The sequence below is a fragment of the Erpetoichthys calabaricus genome, chromosome 10 (assembly GCF_900747795.2).
Source record: "Erpetoichthys calabaricus chromosome 10, fErpCal1.3, whole genome shotgun sequence".
Classification (NCBI taxonomy): domain Eukaryota; kingdom Metazoa; phylum Chordata; class Cladistia; order Polypteriformes; family Polypteridae; genus Erpetoichthys; species Erpetoichthys calabaricus.
In genome coordinates this window covers 35,734,763-35,757,070 of record NC_041403.2, presented here as the reverse complement: position 1 = coordinate 35,757,070, position 22,308 = coordinate 35,734,763, and the positions used below count along the sequence as shown (strand labels likewise).

The following is a 22,308-nucleotide window of genomic DNA, read 5'->3' as shown; positions in this document are numbered from 1 at the left end:
CCTTCGGCATAAATGGGTTAAGCATAATATACAATACAAAAATTAAAAAAAAAAAAATCAGAACTTCGGTCAACTTTGAATCATTACACTTTTATTAATTACTAAAATGGGAAACATGGTACCTTATACAGATACAGCCAGTTCCAGGGAATGCTGATGAAAAAGCAAACTGCAAACAGTCGCTTGAACTGTGCCGTCCAGGAAACCTTCGACCAAACTTCAGTGCAAATTATCAGAACAGTCAATAGTACACACATCAGCACCTAAAAAGCACATTGATGGTACATTGCTTATTAAAGTAGTTATTACAAAATGTATGTCCTTCTTACGCAATTAGGCAACATACAATCATGACAGACATGTAGTCTTTTTTTTAAATCAACATATGCTTAAGAGTCTAATGTTATTCATCATATTATGGCAAAAGGTTTTTTTTTTAAGATATTAAAATTTGTAGGCAGCTATCTATTAACCATATATAAAAATGTAAAATTAAAAAAACATTAGCTTAAAAAATAGGCCCAAATTTTCATCAAGCACATTTATTTTGTTCGGTTAGGTCACCTACTTTTAACAGTGCTTCTAACTCAATACCAAATGTGTCTTCAAAACGCCATTTCCAAGCTTCATAATCATGGGGTTTAAAGTTGACCAGAATATGACTAAGGGCTTCATCCATTACTGCTGGCTTCCAGCTCTCACTGTCCAGAAATTTTGTGATTTCAGAAACTGACTGTCTCGTTAGGTGAATTTCAGCATCATACACAACATGATCAGGCTGAGAATAAAAGACAAAGAAAACTGTTTAATTTTGAAAAATATGAAATACTATATTAACTTTACTGTGACATTATTTAAAAACATTCTTTTCTTTTTTTTTAATGTATCATAGGGAGAGTGAGATAGGGGCAGAGAGAAAATGCAAGATGCAATTTTATGCATCAATTCCCAAAAGTGATTCACTTAAAAAGACACAGATTTTATTTAATTTTACATAATCACGTCATTACACTAATTGTCCATCCATCCATCCATCCATTATCCAACCCACTATATCCTAATTATAGGGTCACGAGGGTCTGCTGGAGCCAATCCCAACACAGGGCGGAAGGCAAGAAACAAACCCTGGGCAGGGTGCCAGCCCACTGCAGGGCACGCACACACACACACACACACCAAGCACACACTAGGGACAATTTAGAATCGCCAATGCACCTAACCTGCATGTCTTTGGACTGTGGGAGGAAACCGGAGCACCCGGAGAAAACCCTTGCAGACACGGGAGAACATGCAAACTCCATGTAAAGCGAACCCAGGTCTCCTAACTGTGAGACAGCAGTGCTACCACTGCGCCACCGTGCTGCCCCTACACTAATTGTACAGCAGTAAAATGAAAAATTTCCATTTATGTGTGAATACCATTCTGGAACATTTAACAAATATAACAGGTACACTTAATAACTATCTCAAATTCACATAGACCAAAACTGACAACCTTGTAGTTTTAAAGTTCAGTGCCTTAGTTAAGCTATTACAACTAACAGCATTGCATGCATCTTCATAACCAATAATAAAATCAGGATGGCAGTTGGAATCATGTAGAAAATAAACAGCACCTTGATCAGAGGCTGCGAGTGGAGAGAGAAATTTGCTAGATTTACATGCTCGCAAGGATAGTTCAGGTACACCTGAAATGTACTCAACCTTAGTCGGGTTGTAAGACAACAAATAATTCATGCACAATACAGTTGGGAATTTCTACCTGGCAATCTTTGGTGGGATTCTTAAAAGTTCTTGAAGTCAGTATAAGAGGATATGTAGATTAGAGTAGTAGTAGGCAGCATAATTGAAAAGGGTATAAAAGAATTATGCCGTACTGAAATAAAGTAATAGCATTAAGAAGTTTGGTAGTGCTGAATTGCATGGGAATATTTCAGTGTTTCTCAACTGCATAAAAAGAAAAGGTGTTAAAATTAGAAATGGTGAGGTATGAATTGTTGAGGCCTAGTGGAACCCAAAAACCAATGCATACCACTAATAATGACCCAGAAACCTATTTTAAATTGATGGGATTGTATGACTTTTTTGAATATTGGGTAGCTTTATTTTTAGCACTGATAGATAGCACATGTGCCACCATGTTTAGATACAGTACATTTAGAAAGATGGGAACATTTGAACACTGACCATCAAACTCCTAGGCTTTGACAGTCTATACCCAAACAATACTGTTAATATACATTTTAACAAATGCTTTACAACTTCATCTTGCACATGACTATTCTCTTCCCTTTATGCCTATAAACAAAGTCAGCAAAATACAGTACATCAGCTTTAGCATGGGCAGAAGACATTTAAAAGGTTGAAAATCTTCCAAAAATATCTGAATTCTAAGCACAGTCATAAATCATTACTGTACAGTAAAGGACGAACTCCTAGACGGTTTTCCAGGTGAAAATCAACACTGACTGTGCAACAATGCAAAACAAAGACACACACACCCTAACAAGTTATGTGCAAAATATGTGCACTTAAACTATTATAAAGTAGGGCTACAGTAATCCCTCGCTATATCGCGCTTCGCCTTTCGCGGCTTCACTCCATCGCGGATTTTATATGTAAGCATATTTAAATATATATCGCGGATTTTTTGCTGGTTCGCGGATTTCTGCGGACAATGGGTCTTTTCATTTCTGGTACATGCTTCCTCAGTTGGTTTGCCCAGTTGATTTCATACAAGGGATGCTATTGGCAGATGGCTGAGAAGCTACCCAACTTACTTTTCTCTCTCTCTTGCGCTGACTTTCTCTGATCCTGACGTAGGGGGATTGAGCAGGGGGGCTGTTTGCACACCTAGACTATACGGACGCTCGTCTAAAAATGCTGAAAGATTATCTTCACGTTGCTATCTTTTGTGCAGCTGCTTCCTGAAACGACATGCTGCACGGTGCTTCACATACTTAAAAGCTCGAAGGTCACGTATTGATTTTTGATTGAAAAACAAACTCTGTCTCTCTCTATCTCTCTCTTTCCTGCTCCTGACGGAGGGGGTGTGAGCTGCCGCCTTCAACAGCTTTGTGCCGCGGTGCTTCGCATACTTAAAAGCCAAACAGCCCTATTGATTTGTTTGCTTTTCTCTATCTCTGTGACAGTCACTGCTCCTGACGCGCACTCCTTTGAAGAGGAATATATGTTTGCATTCTTTTAATTGTGAGACGGAACTGTCATCTCTGTCTTGTCATGGAGCACAGTTTAAACTTTTGAAAAAGAGACAAATGTTTGTTTGCAGTGTTTGAATAACGTTCCTGTCTCTCTACAACCTCCTGTGTTTCTGCGCAAATCTGTGACCCAAGCATGACAATATAAAAATAACCATATAAACATATGGTTTCTACTTCGCGGATTTTCTTATTTCGCGGGTGGCTCTGGAACGCAACCCCCGCGATGGAGGAGGGATTACTGTAATGCTAATTTTGTCTAATATCCTTGTCTCTGAAAAGCCCTTAAGCCACAAAACCTGTGGTTCAACAGTACATCTGAATGACAGGCTTGAGAGGAGTACTGACACGGAGGCTATACACGGGAAGGTCAGAGTCGCCTTTATTTCCTGAGGATTTTGTTGAGTTTGTTTGGTGTTTGCAAGCCACTCTTACAGGTTTTCTGTCAAGTCTGTAGCGCCCAGTAGGCCTATATTTTTCTATGCAGTAGTGTGGTAGAGAAATGGCAGATGATGCCAACAGACTACATAAACTGATTAAAAAGGCTGTCCAATTGAAGGAAGTGGTAAAACAGAGGTCAAGCAGGAGGCTACTGTCTATCCTGGACAACGACTCTCATCCCCCTCTATGAGGTTTTAACTAAACAGAGAAGTGCATTCAGTAGTAGAATGAGACAACTGCATTGCTCCAAGAAGCACTATATAAGGATGTTTCTACCTTCAGTTATCAGGCTCTTTAATGAGTCACCCCATAGCCAAAGTGGTATTGTTCCCTATTTGCTGAGAAGACAATGATGCCATGTGGGAGACAGAGAATAGAAACAAATGGAGAGCACATGTTTGTCTAGCTCCTTTTGTTTTAAACGTTCAGCTCAGTTTGGCTTTTTAAGGCACTGTCGGTCTGAAGCCACGACCAAAATGGTGGATTATGAACTTCAGTGTGCCAACAAAGAGTTCAGGATCCTGGACACAAAGATTCAGCAGCTTCTCGCATGCCAGTCTGCACTGCAGAAACAGACAGCCCGACTACAAGAAGACTCCCTTGAAAGAACTCCGGAAATCTCTGCATCATCGACTCCATGACACACCTTTTGAAGCTGAGTCAGCTTCAACTCTGTTCCACTGAAAACCAACAACTGCTTTGGACCTCTTTATTCCCCCAATTTGCCTACACTTCGTAAAGATGTATTAATTATTGGAGATTCAACTGTTCAAAACTTAAGCTTTCTGTCATCTGACAACAAGACTTTTGTATCCTGCTGCCCTGGAGCCTGTGTCTTGGATTTCAAAAGAAAAACACCACCAATCTCTGAAAAGCACAAGTACAATCAATTTGGAATTATTACTCTTCATGTGGGTGTAAATGATATTTGGCACCATAAGTTGGAGATACTGAAAAAGGACTTGTCATTGCTTGTTCATGCAATCAAGGAGAGGATCTCAGCTGCGAGGATCGCTATCTCAGAACCACTTCCGATGAATTAAGGAGCAGACTTCACTCCCTGCAAGACTGGCTGAAGATTTTCCGTGAATAATACGTTTAGTGATAGACATGAATATGTAATACAATATACTGAATACAAGAGGGCTTTATCTAAAGATGTACACTGCATTAAAGCCATTGTGAAGAAACATAAACCAGCTAGAAAGTACAGCTGAGTAGTATAATGCGTCACTATTATACATCATAAAATTTTGACAGGTGTATGTCCCACCCCCCTGGCATTTCCGGTACCCACCCTATGCCACCTGGTTAATGGGGATATCCCCCGCGCTCTGGTTTCTGCCCATTGTCAGGTACGATATTTGACCGGCATCAGACCTTTTGACAGTCGTGAGTAAGGAAAATGGTCGGCCGATCTTGACCTTGGCCCAAAAATGGGGGTGGTCGGCTATGTAATCCGAGACAGTCCTTCGGGAAGCTGTAAAGTGTCAAAAAGGTAAGTCAGCAATTGGGGCGGAGCAGGCATCCTGCTCCTGGCTGTGTACAGAGCCGGTGTGTGTACAGAGAGTACAGAGAGCATGAGTGACAGACCCAGCGAGAGGATGTACAAGAAAGCATAAGCATATAGTAGATGATACCAAGGTGTTTTAAAACAATAGCTTTCAGAGAGGATGTACAAGAAAGTTTTAGAGATAATCTATTACACAGGCAAGGAAAGCTGTCTGTACAGCCAAAAACACCATGGACACCCCGTTACCTCTCCCACCTTGTAAAACCATATCCATTATATGTAAATCATAATGTAGTAGATACCAAAGTGTCTTAAAACAATAACTTTCAGAGAGGATGTACAAGAAAGTTTTAGAGAGAATGTACTACACAGATAAGGAAACCTGGCAGTACAGCCCAAACACAGCATGGGCACCCCTTTATCTCGCCCACATTGCAAAAACCATGCCCTTTATAAAGTAAATCATAATGTAGTAGATACCAACGTGTCTTAAAACAAGTTTTATTGAATGATTCAAAAAGATACCAAAAAGTGTCTTAAAACAAGTTTTATTGAAGCAAAATTCCAAACATAGCAAAATAAAACGTGGTCTTCACTTTCAGGGTCACACACTGTGTGTTATACATTAAATTGTTTAAAAGTATAAATAAAAGCAGGAGAAACAGCAGTAAAATATTCACACAAGCTTATTTGTATACAGATTAGCAATTCATTTGAAATGAAGCAAAAACACAAGAATTGTATACATGTATGAGAACTTATATCAAATTGCAAACCAGGTCCAAACCCATCAGTGAGCAGGTAATACATTTAAAATAAAATGTTTAAGCCAGCATATGTTTTATATATTTGTATTTCACTAAATTATGCAAGCCTATTTTCTCTGATTGGAACAGATAAAGCCCACATAAAGCTGGTCTTCACAGGCTGAATCAGTTGTACATAAGCATCAATGGGTATCTCTCCCTGCTCAAATTCAGCTATAATATCATCCACATCATTCTTGCTAGCTTTACGAAAACAAGGGAGATTATACATTTTTAGCAAAGCACGCACACAGGACACAAGTCTATCCTTTCTAGCCCTTTGGAGCATAAATAAGCTATGTTTATATGCAATAAATGGTTTAGCAAACCAATATTACAAATGTGTCAATCTGGTATGCATTTGTTCTCTTGACATTCAGCACATTTTCCCCTAAACGTTCAACAGAGCTAAACACATAAGCCCAGATGACTGAGCAACCAATTATGGTCATAATGAATCTTTTTCTAGCAGATATAAGGAGAAAATATTCTATAGGTTGTATTACGTGTCACAATGGGCTGGGACCTGGTTTTCCTTGTTCTAGCTGCCGAGTCTTGGTTCCTCTGACAACAAAAACAAAACAAAATACAACAGTTAGTCAACAGAAAATATGACACAAACAGAAGGGTATTTTTCGTACGTGGATTACTCGTTTAGCCGGATGTAATTGTTGACGATTTGGCATGATCCTGGATTTGTCGGTTTTTCTAAACTCTTGCTAGATGTGTTGTCATAGCAGCACATGCAAATCCTCAAACCTGCTCGGAGCAGGTTTGTTCGACATAAACAAGGATTAGCTCTCGCACTCAATCAGTGTCTGTGCATGGAATTCATTCAGTCATGGCTTCGCCGTTCATGAATAAGCAACCAATTGATATCGGTGCGCAAATTATAAGAAGAGAATTTCATAGAGAGGGGGTTTTGTGCGATCGGCAAGATCCTTCATTGCTCCCGGAGGAAATTCTTTTCGAAAGATACTGCTTTAGCCGAGGAGGAATATTGTACCTCAAAGATTTATTAGCACCTTATATTCAAAGTCAAACTCGGTGAAGTCGGGTTCTCACAACCACATAGACAGTATGCATTGCTTTGAGGTTTTTTGCAAGCGGCACTTTTTTATATACTGTAGGCGATGCGGAAAATCTATTTAAAAATGCAGTTTGCCAGGCAATTCGTAAAGTCTGTTTGGCTCTGAAATATTTCCTTCAGGTTTTCATAGTGTTTCCTGGAAACCTGCGTGTGCAGACAATAAAAGAGGCGTTTCATGCCATTGCAGGTAGGTAATACACAGGCAAAAACACCCAGAGTGCCATAAAGAATCTCACAATCAGCCTAACATTCTCATTACCCAGGATTTCCAAATGTGATTGGGGCACATGGGACTGATCAGAGTGGAGTTTGATCAAACATTATTTGGAAAATGTACCTCTCCTCCTGATGAATAATCAGACACAGTGTCTTCATCAAATATTTGACCTTCGTCAATATCTCATCGGTCAGACACAAGTTCTAGGGATATGACATTCCCTGCAACTGACCCAACAAAAAAAAGAGGGCTATATGGAACACACCTATGGCACACATTGAGGACAAATATATGCAATGACCATCCTTTACCTGAAATGAAGTGACCACTGCATCCTGCCACTGTTTCTGGGGAGGAGCTTCCTCCTGGAATGCCCACAGAAACAGGGTGATGGGCATTTTACTGAATATCCAACTCTTCTGCAGGGGTTAGGGTGCACCGCGTGGACCTCCACTTGTTTTTTGCTTGTCTGCCTTCTTATTAGCTTTAAAATTAATGTTTTTTATATTACAGTGATCCCTCGCTATATCGCGCTTCGCCTTTCGCGGCTTCACTCTATCGCGGATTTTATATGTAAGGATATTTAAATATATATCGCAGATTTTTTGCTGGTTCGCGGATTTCTGAGGACAATGAGTCTTTTAATTTCTGGTACATGCTTCCTCAGTTGGTTTGCCCAGTTGATTTCATACAAGGGACGCTATTGGCAGATGGCTGAGAAGCTACCCAACTTACTTTTCTCTTTCTCTCTTGCGCTGACTTTCTCTGATCCTGACGTAGGGGGTGTGAGCAGGGGGGCTGTTCGCACACCTAGACGATACGGACGCTCGTCTAAAAATGCTGAAAGATTATCTTCATGTTGCTACCTTCTGTGCAGCTGCTTAGTGAAGCGACATGCTGCATAGTGCTTCACATACTTAAAAGCTCGAAGGGCACGTATTGATTTTTGCATGTTTGTTTTTCTCTGTCTCTCTCTCTCTCTCTCTCTCCCTGCTCCTGACGGAGGGGGTGTGAGCTGCCGCCTTCAACAGCTTTGTGCCGCGGTGCTTCGCATACTTAAAAGCAAACAGCCCTATTGATTTGTTTGCTACTATGCTCCTGACTCCTTTGAAGAGGAAAATATGTTTGCATTCTTTTAATTGTGAGACGGAACTGTCATCTCTGTCTTGTCATGGAGCACAGTTTAAACTTTTGAAAAAGAGACAAATGTTTGTTTGCAGTGTTTGAATAACGTTCCTGTCTCTCTACAACCTCCTGTGTTTCTGCACAAATCTGTGACCAAAGCATGACAATATAAAAATAACCATATAAACATATGGTTTCTACTTCGCGGATTTTCTTATTTCGCGGGTGGCTCTGGAACGCAACCCCCGCGATGGAGGAGGGATTGCTATACTTAAAAATGCAGGGTTTTCAGGTGCATCAAATCTGGGAACATAATTGGCGGCGTCTGGTTCATGAAAACATCTGTGTGCAGAATTTCCTGAAAACCGCCCGTCTCCCTGAGGCTTTGAACCCTAGGGAATCTCTCTTTGGCGGTCGAACAAATGCAGCACGTTTATATTATAAGATGTGAGCGGGTGAAAAAATCCATTACTACGATTTTACGAGTTTATATCCTTATGTGAAAAAAACCAAAAGATATCCAATCGGTCATCCAAAAATTATTGATAAGGATTTTGAACCATTAGAAACGTATTTCGGATTAGCCTGGATTGAGGGTGTATCCACCCAGAAATCTTCTATTCCCTGTTTTGCCATGCAAAATAAACAAAAAATTATACTTTACGCTTTGAGAGACTTGTGCTGTAACACAGCAGCAGACCCAGTGTATGCACTCTCACGAGGAAAGAGCGCTTACCGGTTGCTGGACAACAACGGAAATGTTTGCAGCTATTCAGCAGGGGTACAAAATTGAAAGCATATATGAGATATGGCATTTTGAACAAAGCTCTACCAAACTTTTTTCAGAGTATATTAATGCCCATTTAAAAGCTAAGCAAGAATCTTCGGGTTATCCTGAGAGCTGTCTAAACACAGAACAGTGTAAACAGTATGTATCCATGTTTTATGAAAAGGAAGGTGTGCAAATAAGCGAGCACCTAATTTAAAATAATCCGGCTAGAAGACAAATTGCAAAACTTTTTTTTAAATGCCTTATGGGGTAAGTCTGCAGAAAGACCTAATTTGCCACGTACATCTTTAGTTACGGATCCGGAAAAACGGTTTGAATTATTATTTGCCCCAAACTATGAGGTATCTACTTGTGATTTTATTGATGATGAATGTGCATGTGTGATTTGGACATACGATAAAGATCGTTACAGCACACCTTCCAATGTAAACATATTTATTGCCAGTTTTACTACAGCTTATGCAAGATTAGAGTTGTATAATCTATTAAACAAACTGAAAGAAAGAATACTATACTATGACACGGACTCAATTCTTTATACTTCCAGAGTAAACGAATGGGACCCAGAAACCGGTTGCTATTTAGGAGAATTGACGAGCGAGGTACCAATGAATGAATACATCACTGAATTTGTAAGCAGTGGCCCCAAAAGTTATGGTTACAAGCTATCCAACGGTGAAACCTGTCTAAAAGTTAAAGGTATAACATTAAATGTTAAGAACTGTGAAAAGGTGAATTTTCAAAGCTTAAAAGAACTGGTTTTTGACTATGCAGAAAATATAAACGTGTCTTCGCAACATGAAGATATCATAGTTGAAGATTTTGGTATTGTCAGGGTGAAACGCAGCTGGCATATAGAAACCAGAAAAATAAAAAAAAACACAAAAAGTTGTCTATGACAAGCATGTATTAACTAAACATTTTACATCGTTGCCTTTTGGCTATTGATTCTGAGGAAAATAAAATAAATAATAATGGACGTTCATTTACAACACCCGTTTTCCTGTATCTTAAGTGGGCCGAGCAACTGTGGGAAATCTTTTTTTGTGAAAACATTGCTAGAATCAGGGACGAAGATGATGTCTCACCAACCGCAAAATATCCTGTATTGTTATTCCGTTTGGCAAACTCTCTATACAGAATTGATGAAAAAATTCAGATGTATAAAATTTATAGAAGATCTCCCGGACTCCCTAAATGACGACACATTGTTGCCTCGTGCTAAAATAAACTTGGTTGTCGTCGATGATCTCATGCAATCTGCCTGTAAAAGTAATGAGTTGGAATTGGCATTCACAAAGTATGTTCATCACAGAAATTTGAGCGTAATCTATATTGTTCAGAATCTTTTTTGCCAAGGAAAACAGAGCCGTACTATAGGCTTAAATGCAAAATACATTGTTTTGTTTAAGAATCCGAGAGACAGGCAACAGATATCAATATTGGCCAGTCAGATGTACCCCACAAGGTGGCGCTACTTTCTCGAGGCTTACGAGGATGCCACTACGTCAGCCTTTGGCTTTAAACTGGTAGATTTAAATACTAATACACCAGATGACTTTCGTCTCAGAGCATCCATATACCCATTGCAGTGCCCAGTGGCTCACATGTTTAAAAAGCCCAAGGATAAAAAAAAAATGTGATTTTAGCGGCCCGGTGTCATTTTATAGAAGATGTCATCCTGAAAACCATGTCCCCCAGGATTAAACGAAATTTACAACTCATGCGATTGCTTATAAAGGCAAAACCAAAACAGAGAAAGTCCATTTTGTGTGCAGCTTCTGACGATTTAATTCTAGCTATTTGTGAAATTGCACTCAATGTAATTAAGGGTAGCTTACCTTTAAATTCCAGACAGATTGACATTCTTAAAAAGAAACGCATTATTATAAAAAATCTGAGCAATAAAAAAGTTACTATTAAACAAAAGAAACGTATTATAAATCAGTCTGGTGGATTTATCGGTCAACTACTCGGAATAGTGATCCCTTAACTCACCAGTCTAATTGCGAATCGGTAAATGGAGCATGCTGAAAAAATGTACCTTGTACCAGAAAAACAACTGGAGCAGATCAAAACATCTGCCGGTGAAGAAACAGATATGACGAAAAACACTATGCAAACGCTTGACCATGACATGAGTATTTTAGAAAATAGCACCCTATCACTGCATGAAAAAGTGGAACGGTATTTTCATACTTTGCAGCGATATCTGAGTCTATTGAGACAACGGGAATCACAGAAGTCTACATTGACTCTCATTCTACCAGAAACTGAAGCGCCATCCGAGACCACATCGTTGCACCTGACCACTGACGGGTGATATTGTCATAAGAGACGTTTTGGAATCCATCTCTTAAGAGACACCGGAAAAATATGGAAATGCTAATTCGGAAAATGACACAAAACCTGTCCACAGCGTCCTGGAATGAAAGAGGGGAATTTTTATATAAAGGCACACCTGTTATTGGCACAAATATGGTTGATCTGATCAAGTTCGCTACGCAAACACGAACATTAAACAAGAGTGGAAAACCAAAAGGTTGGGATTTATTCTTTAACGCTATGGCCGAAATTAACGTGCCTGGGTCCATTTTTCTGAACATGGGCGTTCAGGCTTTATTTCAAGAGATTAAAAATGATACCAATGCGATTCAAACCACCAGTAAACAGCTTCACCCGCCTGTATCACGTGATTTTCCAACAATGCTCGACCGGGCCTCTGGCTCTATAACTGAAACACCCAGGTTAGTTAGACAGATCAGAAAACGCCCAGTCTTTAGAAAAAGTCAACTATTTAAAAAAACACACATGGCTCACTGTATGAATAAAAGTGTTTTAAAAATAAATGTAGGAAAATAGTGTTTTAATATGGCTGTTTTTTAGTATGTATTATTGCTATTATTATTATTTTCATTTAGATCATTTCGTTTGATTGTGTCATAACTCTGTGAAAATACTTTTACACATGTATTAATGCTTAGAAAATTAAGGAAGCAACTTCTTTAATGTACAGTGTTTTATTATTGTGTATTATTACTATTATTATTTTCATTTAGATGATTTTGTTTGTTTGATTGTATCAGGACTCTAAAGTTAACTCTGTGAAAATACTTTTACACCACTGTATTAATGCTTAGAAAATTAAGGAACCAAGTTCTTTAATGTACAGTGTTTTATTAGCATGTATTATTACTACTATTATTATTTTCATTTAGATCATTTAATTTGTTTGATTATATCATGACTCTGTTAACTCTGTGAAAATACTTTAACAATATGTGTTATTACGGTGTGAACATTTAAAAAATAAATAATAAATAAATAAATAAAATATATACATACAGACCCTTTAGTTTTTATCTGTCTGATTATTGGATTATTCACTATAATAACCACAGACACGTTTATGTTGATTAATATCTCATTTATTTATTTATTTTCAACCAAAGAGAATACACATAATTGCAACATCTTTTTTTTTTCTGCATATAATATTTTGCATATAATTTTCAGCAAAAGCACACACATGACTAACTTATTTCTGATTTCTGGGTAAACATGTCCAGTTTCATATTTCCAGTTTGTCCCCTTTTTTATTTGATGAAAATATCTAACAACCATCTGGTCATTTAGATGAACATCTCCTGGGTACAAGTCCAATATCTGGTTCATGGTAAGTCCTTTGCTTTTTTGATTCAAGTAGAAAATACAATGGTGACCACGGCTAGTGAATAAAAACTCCTGTAACTGAATACTGTTATAAGTGATGCAGTTAGCATTAATCTTCAAAAATTTCATAATAACTTTGGGAAATATTTCAGAATCTGGGGGAATTCCTAACGAGTCAAAAAAATTCAGCTTTTCCATGATTTGCAAGGTAAATGGCAATCCAGTGCTTTCCAGGTTTATCATGGGGGTCTGTGTTTACAATCAAAAACAGAGGTCTGGCAACCAACTTCTCCTTGGGCAGTTGATCTGAAGGGAATACATCCAGAAAATGGATGCGTGTCAGTGGCCCAGATGCAAGGGTGGTCCTGAGCTGCTCAGTGTCCAGAGGCTGCATGTCTGAACATGTCTATGGCTTAACTGTAGTCGTAAATAAGTTGCCGACGCATGTTAATTTCAATGATGTTGTCAAAAACCACTTACACAATTATATTCACTGTATCTTGCAGCAGTTCAGCAAATCTTATTTCAGTCCTGAGGTTGCCTGTTTTGATGAGTGAATAGTGTCCTGTTGATTCCATATCAAGGCTTAGGTTGAATGCAAAAAGTGAATAGCCTTTAGCAAACTCTTCATGATCGACTAACAGTGCCTTATCTTTCATCCTCCTGTCTGCAGTTTCCACCAGTTGAAAATATACTCTGACACAGTGACCATTAGAAAAATCAGGCTGCAGAGGCTTGCTGGGTATCTGCTCTCCATCCAGGTAAAGAGCCATGAAGTTGATGTTGTTATGTTTAAAATTAAAGGGGTTGTGTGTAAAGTTGCCACTGAAAGCTGCATTGTCAACAAATCCCAAAACAACCAATTTTGGCCGCTGTCCCAGAAACAGGTTTTCCTGGTTGCAGACACGACTACTAGTAGGTATGCTGAACACTTTCATTTGAACCTGGTCGATTGGGTATTTTGCGTTGCTGGTCATCAAGGCCTCTGCATGACCCAGTCTGACTCCAGGGTTGACTTGAACTCTTTTCACAAACAAAGATGCTGATAATATGGTGACCTTAAATTGATCACCATTACTCATCAGACAAAAGTCATCCTTATTTCGTACCAACAAGTGGCCCAAGCAGTGCTAGATGGGGTGTGCGTCTTTTTCTTTTAACACCTCTCTTTATAACAATCATACCCGAACCTTCTTGTTGGGGTGTTGCAACTTTATTCATTACAGCACTTGCCACGTGACTCATGACATCATTAGCAATGCTTTTCGCTGCAGACTTGACATGAGGTTTAGCATTTTCTAGCCCACGCCTAAACAGAGATACTACTTTTCTGAAGAGAGCTTTAAAAATACCATCAATACCGCCACCGTACTGGACCGGGAGACCATGAAACCCTGGTAGCCCATTGCCCGCTTGTGTCTTGTAATAAGATGCGTAGGTGCGTGGGTATCCATAGTTTTTTGTTACAAGCATGTTTAAAAATTGATAAACCTTGCTGGACGAAAACTTGATTATTACCTTACCTTACTGGAACGGAACTGGTTTATTCTGGTCTGTCTTAATTTAAATCCTTACAGTACTGAAGCTTTGCACGGCGAGAGGTATGTAGTGTGGCTTTTCAAAAAATATGGTGACATTTGCACCGTCTTCTCCTTTTATGTTTACACATCTCAGTAATGGCGCATGCGCATCTCCAACAAGATGTGGTTCAATAATATCTGTATACACGAACATGGTGGAAAAACCACCTATGATATCAGCCGGGTGAAGTGACTTGTTAAACGGCTTCTCTGGATCAAACCCAAGAATGTAAGCCAGCCAAAATGCTTTTATCACCCATCAGGCGAACGGTTCTATTGGCAGGATTGTATTTAAGTATTGGCTTAGGTGATGACGGGGTGGTATTAATGACATGATTCACTTCCGACAACAATGCTTCTATATTCCTGAAATAGCCTTTGTTTAAAGTGTATATCCATTTTGTTGATCTTGTTTCCTCATTCATTAGTATAAAAGGTGCTGGTTGAGTGATGGAATTGAATGTTTTTGGATAAGTCAGTTCCACCAATGCCACTTCCCAGTCTGTGGACAGTTCTATTGTCTTGGCTAGCTGAACGGTGAATGATGCTATCGTGTTGCTGGGAAAAGTTCTGGCCGATGAATTACTCGGCAGTGTCACATAAAATCCATTTCTGCCTGTAGACATTTTTTTTTTCTTCTTGCTTTCTCAACTCCTTATGTCTTTCACTTATGAAGCCTTGACCCAACTGTTAAATTTCTTGTCCCAGCCAAGCCACTTTACCAATACATGCTTGTATCTACCACACCCACGAGTGGCTAGAATTCTCTGGATGTGGTACACCTGGTTATCATCAGGGTTTATTTTTTGTAACTCTTCTGCATAAAACGTCAATTGAATTTCATCACCTGCATAATCTTTTAGTTTATATACAGGTTTGATCCATGATAATAAATATTTCATCTGTAAATGACTGCTCATAGCCTTTTTCGAATACACCTTTTAATTTTGAAACTCGGACATAATCACCTATTTTCAAAGTGCACAGAGTAGATTTTCTTTGCCTGGCCCTACCATAGACTGTTTTCCAAACACTCAGAGCATTTTCTGGAGTCACATCTACAGGTCTTATTTTAATCGTGGTGTGAAAACTGTGGTTATAACTCTGGAGAAAGTCTGACAGGACATCTATATACCGAAAAGTATTGGCATATGTAAAATATTTCCACATTTTGGACTTTAAGGTTCTATTGAACCGTTCTACTATGCTGGCCTTTACATCGCTGTTCGTGACAAAATGTACAATATTGTTCTGTTTTAGTAGTTTTTTTACCAATGTCTTATGAAATTCTTTGCCTTGGTCTGTCTGTAGCTTCTTAGGAACTCTACCTTGTCTAAAGATCAAACTAAAACCTGAGAAATTTCTTTCCCTGTCTTGGCCTTCAATGGCACAACCCATGCATATTTTGAGAGCACATAGATACACGTAAGGATAAATTTATATCCATCATTGAATTTTGAGTAATAAGACATCTCTACCAAATCTGCTTGCCACTGGTCATTGATTGTTGAAACAATTTGTTCTGTTTCTATATTGTCCACACATCCATTCCAACACGTTTTTCCGCTTAACATTTTTCCATCGACTTGATACATTTCTCAAGAAGCTGTTAATACCACCAAAACTGCCAGGTTCCTTGGGTGTGTAATAGATTCTCTCTAAAACTTTCTTGTACATCCTCTCTGAAAGTTATTGTTTTAAGACACTTTGGTATCTACTACATTATGATTTACATATAATGGATATGGTTTTACAAGGTGGAAGAGGTAACGGGGTGTCCATGGTGTTTTTGGCTGTACAGACAGCTTTCCTTGCCTGTGTAATAGATTATCTCTAAAACTTTCTTGTACATCCTCTCTGAAAGCTATTGTTTTAAAACACCTTGGTATCATCTACTATATGCTTATGCTTTCTTGTATATCCTCTCGCTGGGTCTGTCACTCATGCTCTCTGTACTCTCTGTTCACACACTGGCTCTGTATGCAGCCAGGAGCTGGATGCCTGCTCCGCCCCAATTGCTGGCTTACCTTTTTGACACTTTACAGCTTCCCAAAGGACTGTCTCGGATTATATAGCCGACCACCCCCGTTTTTAGGGCCAAGGTCAAGATCGATCCGACCATTTTCCTTACGCACGACTGACAAAAGGTCCGATGCCAGTCAAATATCGTACCTGACAATGGGCAGAGACCAGAGCGCGGGGGGAAATCCCCATTAACCAGGTGGCATAGGGTGGGTACCGGAAATGCCAGGGGGGCGGGGCATACACCTGTCAAAATTTTATGATGTATAATAGTGACGCATTATACTACTCAGGTGGCCTGGTGTAAATACAAACAATTTAATATTTATCTTTAGTCAACTCCCTACCTCTCTTGCTAACCCAAGGCTTCTGCAAAGCTGTATGCTAACATTACCTTTAACATGGCCTTATTTAATATTAAGGCTTTAACTAGTAAAACATTTTACATAAATTACTTTATTATGGAGAGGGAAACAGATTGTTTATTTCTATGTGAAACATGGTTAAATTTAAATGGTGCTAGTGTCCTTTTAGAAGCTGCTCTGCTGAGTTATAATTTCTCTCATTCTGTTCACCAAGGGAAGAAAGGCGGTGGCAGCCGCCATGCAAATATTGTTTCTAGCCAGTTAAACTGTAATATTATCAATCTTGGTAATTTCACATCTTTCAAGTATCTTGCTCAAGTTATTCAAGGAGTTTCACACTCTCTGCTACTTACCATTTATCATCTGTCAAAATAACGCATTATTGATGAATTTTCAAATTTATTATTTATAATCACGGTATATGATAGTTTTGTAATACTGAGCAATTTTAATCTTCATGTAGATGATCTGGGTGATGCCAACTTAAGAGAATTTATGAACCTACTGATCTCATTTGATCTTAATCAGAATGTCACCCAGCCAACACATAAAGGTGGCGATACTCTGGATTTATTCATATCACAGGGGCTTAATATTAATGTAACACAGATCCTGGACATTGGTATCTCTGATCATTACTGTATTCTTTTTACAGTAGCACTATCTGTGACCAAGTGTACTGTTAAGTGATGTTTGACACCACAGCTGCTGTCAGATGTTCTAATATAGATAGTAAGCCTTAATACAGTGATTTTTCCAATGCAGGCAGTAATGTAAATAATATGGTAAAGCATTTCAATGTGAAGATAAGGGTCGCAACTGACCTTTTAGCACCCGGAAATTATGTTAAGAAACCACCTATGGTTGTAGTACCATGGAAGACTGAGACAGTCTTCAAACTTAAAAGGGATTTCCATAGGGTGGAATGACAATTGAGAAAGACTAAACTAACGGTCCATTAGGAAATCCTAAAGGCTCATATATCTAAATATAACTTAGCAGTTTGTCTGGAAAGAATGTTTTATTTTTCTAAAATTATTAACAACCGCAAAGGAAATCCAAAAGTCTTATTTTCAATCATTAGCTCTGAAAGCAGAGGCTAAAAGTGAAGATTGTTCAGCATATTTTAAAGATAAACATTATTAGACTTACTATAAAACTAACTTCAAAGTAAAATTTTGTTGACCCTCAATGCGCTCAGCATTGTGAACTAAACTGCTTCACTAAAATTAGTTTATCTGAACTTCATAGAATAGTTACTCAATTAAAACTGTTGTGACAAGAATTGACACGAGACATCAAAAAGGTTTGGGGCAGCCTCCCGTATAATAAACCATGGCTGCAAAATGGGCATGATTTGTTAAGTTGTGTTCAGGTTCAAGTCCAAAACAGAACTGATTCAAGTATGACAAGATGGCAGCTTTAAAGGCCGAGACCAGAAATGCTGTCATTGGGACCGGAAGTGGTGTCATCTTGGGCATCGGAACCAGAAGTGACGTTATCTTGGGCACAGAAACTGGAAGTGCCATCTTAATGTGCACCAGAGCCGGAAGTGGCGTCATTGTGACCGGAAGTGGCGTCATCTTGGGTGCCAGAGCTGGAAGTGACGTACAACTTCATGGGTGCCAGAACCCTGTGGGATTTTCCGTGAATGGTCTGCAGAGGATTGAGAGAGAAAGTTAGTGCACCTCACCACCCCCTGGACTGGAGTGAAATCGTTGTTATTCAGGCCCTTTAGCTGCCTCCCATTCGCACGTGCGTGACACTGTCCACTTGTGTATTAGACATTATTCCTATAAGCTTCTTTACAGTAGTTTCTGATATACTTAACAACATTCTTGACATAGTAAATTGTTTATTAGATTCTGGCACTTTCACAGATTTTTTCAAAAATGTTGTAATTAAGCCTCTACTCAAGGATAATAACATTGATTGTTGTACCTTAGACAATTATAGGCCAATCTTCAATTTGCCTTTTCTCAGTAAAATTCTAGAAAAAGTAGTTTTTCAGCAGTTAAGTGATTATTTAAAAAAATATTCTTGATAATTATCAGTCAGGTTTTCAATCAAATCACAGTACTGAAATGGTTTGTTTTGTTTGTTTTTTTGTTTCCTATCCGGAGTGGTGGCGCTATGAGCCACTCACACCTCTTCAAAGTGCTCTTTTCTGCAGTCACCTGGGGTACTGGAGGAAATGAGGAGGAATTGGGACACCCTTATTAGTGACTATGCTAACTGTACCAACTGTGACCAGTGGAGGGTAGGCGGCCAGCAAGCCTAGGTCAGTGTGACTTTCATGATGCAGAAATGGATTAGCATCAGATCAAAATGTTTGCTATGCTCTCTCCCATCTTCCGACTGTGGCCTTCCAGATGTTTATTTTTCTCATATGACCTATTGTAGGAATTTTTTGTTTTCCTCTCCTCCATGTCAGCTCTTTTCATTAACTTTTTTAACAAACTGTTTCTACTCAATGGGTTGCCATGTACATATGCCTAGGTAAAATATAGATATATAAATACTGTATATATTTATTTTATATATATATTAATTAGATCTGGTTGTCCTATTGTCAACCTTAATGTATAAATACTTTAATTAGAAACCCTTTCTCTCATACGAGTGAAGGTTTGTTTTCAACTTTAGTAATTAAATTTTGCTTTACAGTATCTGTTTGATTTTGCATTTAGCATACAGCCCGCGTAGTAGTGAAACAGGACAATGAGGAGGGCCCCGCTCGGCTCCCTACTCCTGACATCACGCTTCCCCCTCACCTCAGCCCGCAGCCTCTGTCTCAGATTAGCATGTTAATATCGCTCCTGCAAGTGAAATCTGATTCTTAGCACGATGAGAGAAGTCACAAAATCAACCGGAATGTTCATGCAAATTATATAAAAAAAACCTGATCTAAAGCTGTTACGTAGTTCACTCATGAAAAGCGGACAGACAGACGTTGGATTCTATATATGTATATATACTAGGGGGCTTCTCTTGCCCACCCCCGGGTTTGGTTTACCGGATATACAATTTGAAGAGATTGTTATTTTCATGTGAATTGTTACATATGCATTATTTTCATTTTTACTTTTAAACTTGCGAAAAATAGTATTTGTCCTTTATTTCCTGTGGTTAAATCTCTTTCTCGCGGGATGTATAACGCTGCTTACATTGTGACTAGGGGGGCAGAACGCACGCTAAGGAGTTGCAGTTGGATCACCTGCTGGCTTGTTGCTGCTGGCGAGCTGCGTTTTCTGCTTGTCACGCTGTGTGTGGATCATTTAAAAGCCTGTACAACAGCTGTCCTTTTGCCACTTCGCGTCTCTGCCACTTGCATTGTGTGGGGGTGTAATATAAAGGTTTTCTCTGTAACAGGAGAAGGGATGAAATAAAGGAGTAAGAGGGGGTTGGTCGCTTCAGTGCAAAACCAGCTACAAAGATTGGAATGTTTGGGATGATAGCGAAAGAATGTGCAAAAGCCTGTTTCTCATAGAGGGTTTCAGAATGTTTTAGGGAAAGGTTAATTAATGCAAGATGTTTTTCTGTAAGTTGTTTTGATGTCTCTAAGAAGGATTGTTTTAGGCTTAGTAGAGATAACACATAAGATGTCCCGTGGGAAGAAGGTGTGCAGAAACTGATCACTTCTGTATACACTGCTTACACGTAAGCCATTTTGGGCAAGGACACTCAATTAGTATATAAGGGAAGGTTCCGCCCTCAGTTTCTTTGGAAGCTCAACCGTGGGGAACGTGCACACCGCCCGGTATTGGACCAGGCTCACGAGTTGATCCTCTGACGAGACTGACACGCGGGCTCCCTCAGTCTACTGGTCTAGGATGATGGCTCTGGGTCTTTTGATATTACTGTAAGTATAGTATAATTCATATATCTGCATGTATATTGCTATTATATTGTATGTAACTGATATTATATTTGAACAAGTAAACACAATTGAAGTATTGGACCTTTCCTCTCTGATTCCTGCCTGCTTATTTTCTCTTAAAACCTTGGAACCATTTTCCCAAACTAAAACAGGGGGGTAGGTTGCTGAACGCAAACGCACGAGAAGGAGATGTGCTCGAATCATCTGCTGGCTTCCTGCAGCTGTTGCTGGCGAGCTGTGTGTTCTACTTGTCGCTTATCATTGTTTTAAGAGCTGTGAGCAGATGAAGTGTGTCTGCCAAAAGCATTCCAACAACTCTTAGGTTAGATGTCCGTGAACTTGTTTTAAATTGTAGCTTCCTAGGTTGAAATGTCTAGTCTTGCGTGTCTTTAAAGTGTCTCTCTGAGATGATCAGGTCTCGATCGCTTCACTCAAACCCCCCCCAACCACCCCAGGCCAGGTGCATGCTTCGCTCCTGCCACATCGTGTCTTTCCTGCTAGCGTTGTGAAGGGGGTGGGGGGAGAGCTGAACGCACATTAAGGAGTGTGGCACCCAGCTGAGGTTCATGCCCGGCCGGGACGCCCAGGAAGACAGGAGGAGGGTTCATACCTCCTCCAGAACATGAGGGGGCGTCCGCCCTGGTTGTATTGGGGGCCACGGGTACAGGGCTTGGAAGCCCAACCCTGTAGGGGCCCGTGGTCACCGCCAGGAGGCGTCCCCCTGCCTGAAGGACCCTGGACCCCAGTACTTCCGCCACACCAGGAAGTGCTGAGGGGAAGAAAAGAGGGAACACCCGGAGTGCTTCCGGGAGGACAGCAGGCACTTCCGCCACACTGGGGCGTGTCCGCGGGATTGCCGGTGCACACCTGGAACACATCCAGGTATGGATAAAAGGGGCCGCCTCCCTTCATTCAAGGCTGGAGTCGGGTGGAAGCAGGACAAGGTTGGAGAAAGAGAGAAGGAGGCGGTCCGAAGGGGCTGAGTGGTTGGCCTGGACTTTGGGGTTTGTGGTGCACTTAAGGACTGTGTAAATAACAGTTAGTGTATATAAACGTGTGGTGGTGCAAAAATAACATGTCTGCCTCTCTGTGTCCGGGGCTCCTTCCACACTGGCGTAGTCGGCAGGATTCTCCGCCTGATACAAGGCGGGGACCTGTTTTCAAAAATGCTGTGGACGGCCCGGCGCAGCAGGGGAGCCCACCCACGTGCCGCAGGAGCGGCGTGCCCACAACCTCGCGAGATAGTCTCGCCCCACGGATCGTCAGCGGACCACAGTCACAAGGTTCTCTAATGGTGCGGCGGAAGATCAACGGGCCTTACCTGAGTGCAGCGGGCTCCAGGGAGTGTGCTGTCGCAGAGGGCGCCCGGGACGGCGCGGTGTCGAGGGAGGCCACGCCAAGGATGTTTCCCCGGACAGACGAGACCCGGGAGGTGAGTTCCCTGCTTGTCGGCAACCGGCCCTACGGAGCCGCGTGTGTTTTCTGTTTAGCAGGCAGCGGCTGCCCGGATCCTTGTCAGTGGCAGACTTGTGCTGCTCTCCGGGGCTTTAAGGAAGCGGTAGCAACAGCAGAGGCTGCAGAAAAGGAGA

The 22,308-nt window shown here is 40.2% G+C and overlaps 1 protein-coding gene across 4 annotated transcripts in view; it reads right to left on the bottom strand.

Annotated features, from left to right (window-relative positions):
- clcc1 (chloride channel CLIC-like 1) overlaps positions 1 to 22,308 on the bottom strand; it is a 123,022-nt gene that overhangs the window by 15,183 nt on the left and 85,531 nt on the right. The window contains exons 4-5 of one of the 4 annotated variants that reach the window (XM_028811075.2): positions 569 to 778; positions 123 to 263 (exon numbers count right to left, since the gene is read on the bottom strand). The exons of the other annotated variants lie outside the window; for them this stretch is intronic. Of the exons in view, the coding sequence (XP_028666908.2) occupies positions 123 to 263; positions 569 to 778 (351 nt within the window). The remainder of the gene's footprint in view (positions 1 to 122; positions 264 to 568; positions 779 to 22,308) is intronic. 4 annotated transcript variants of the gene reach the window in all.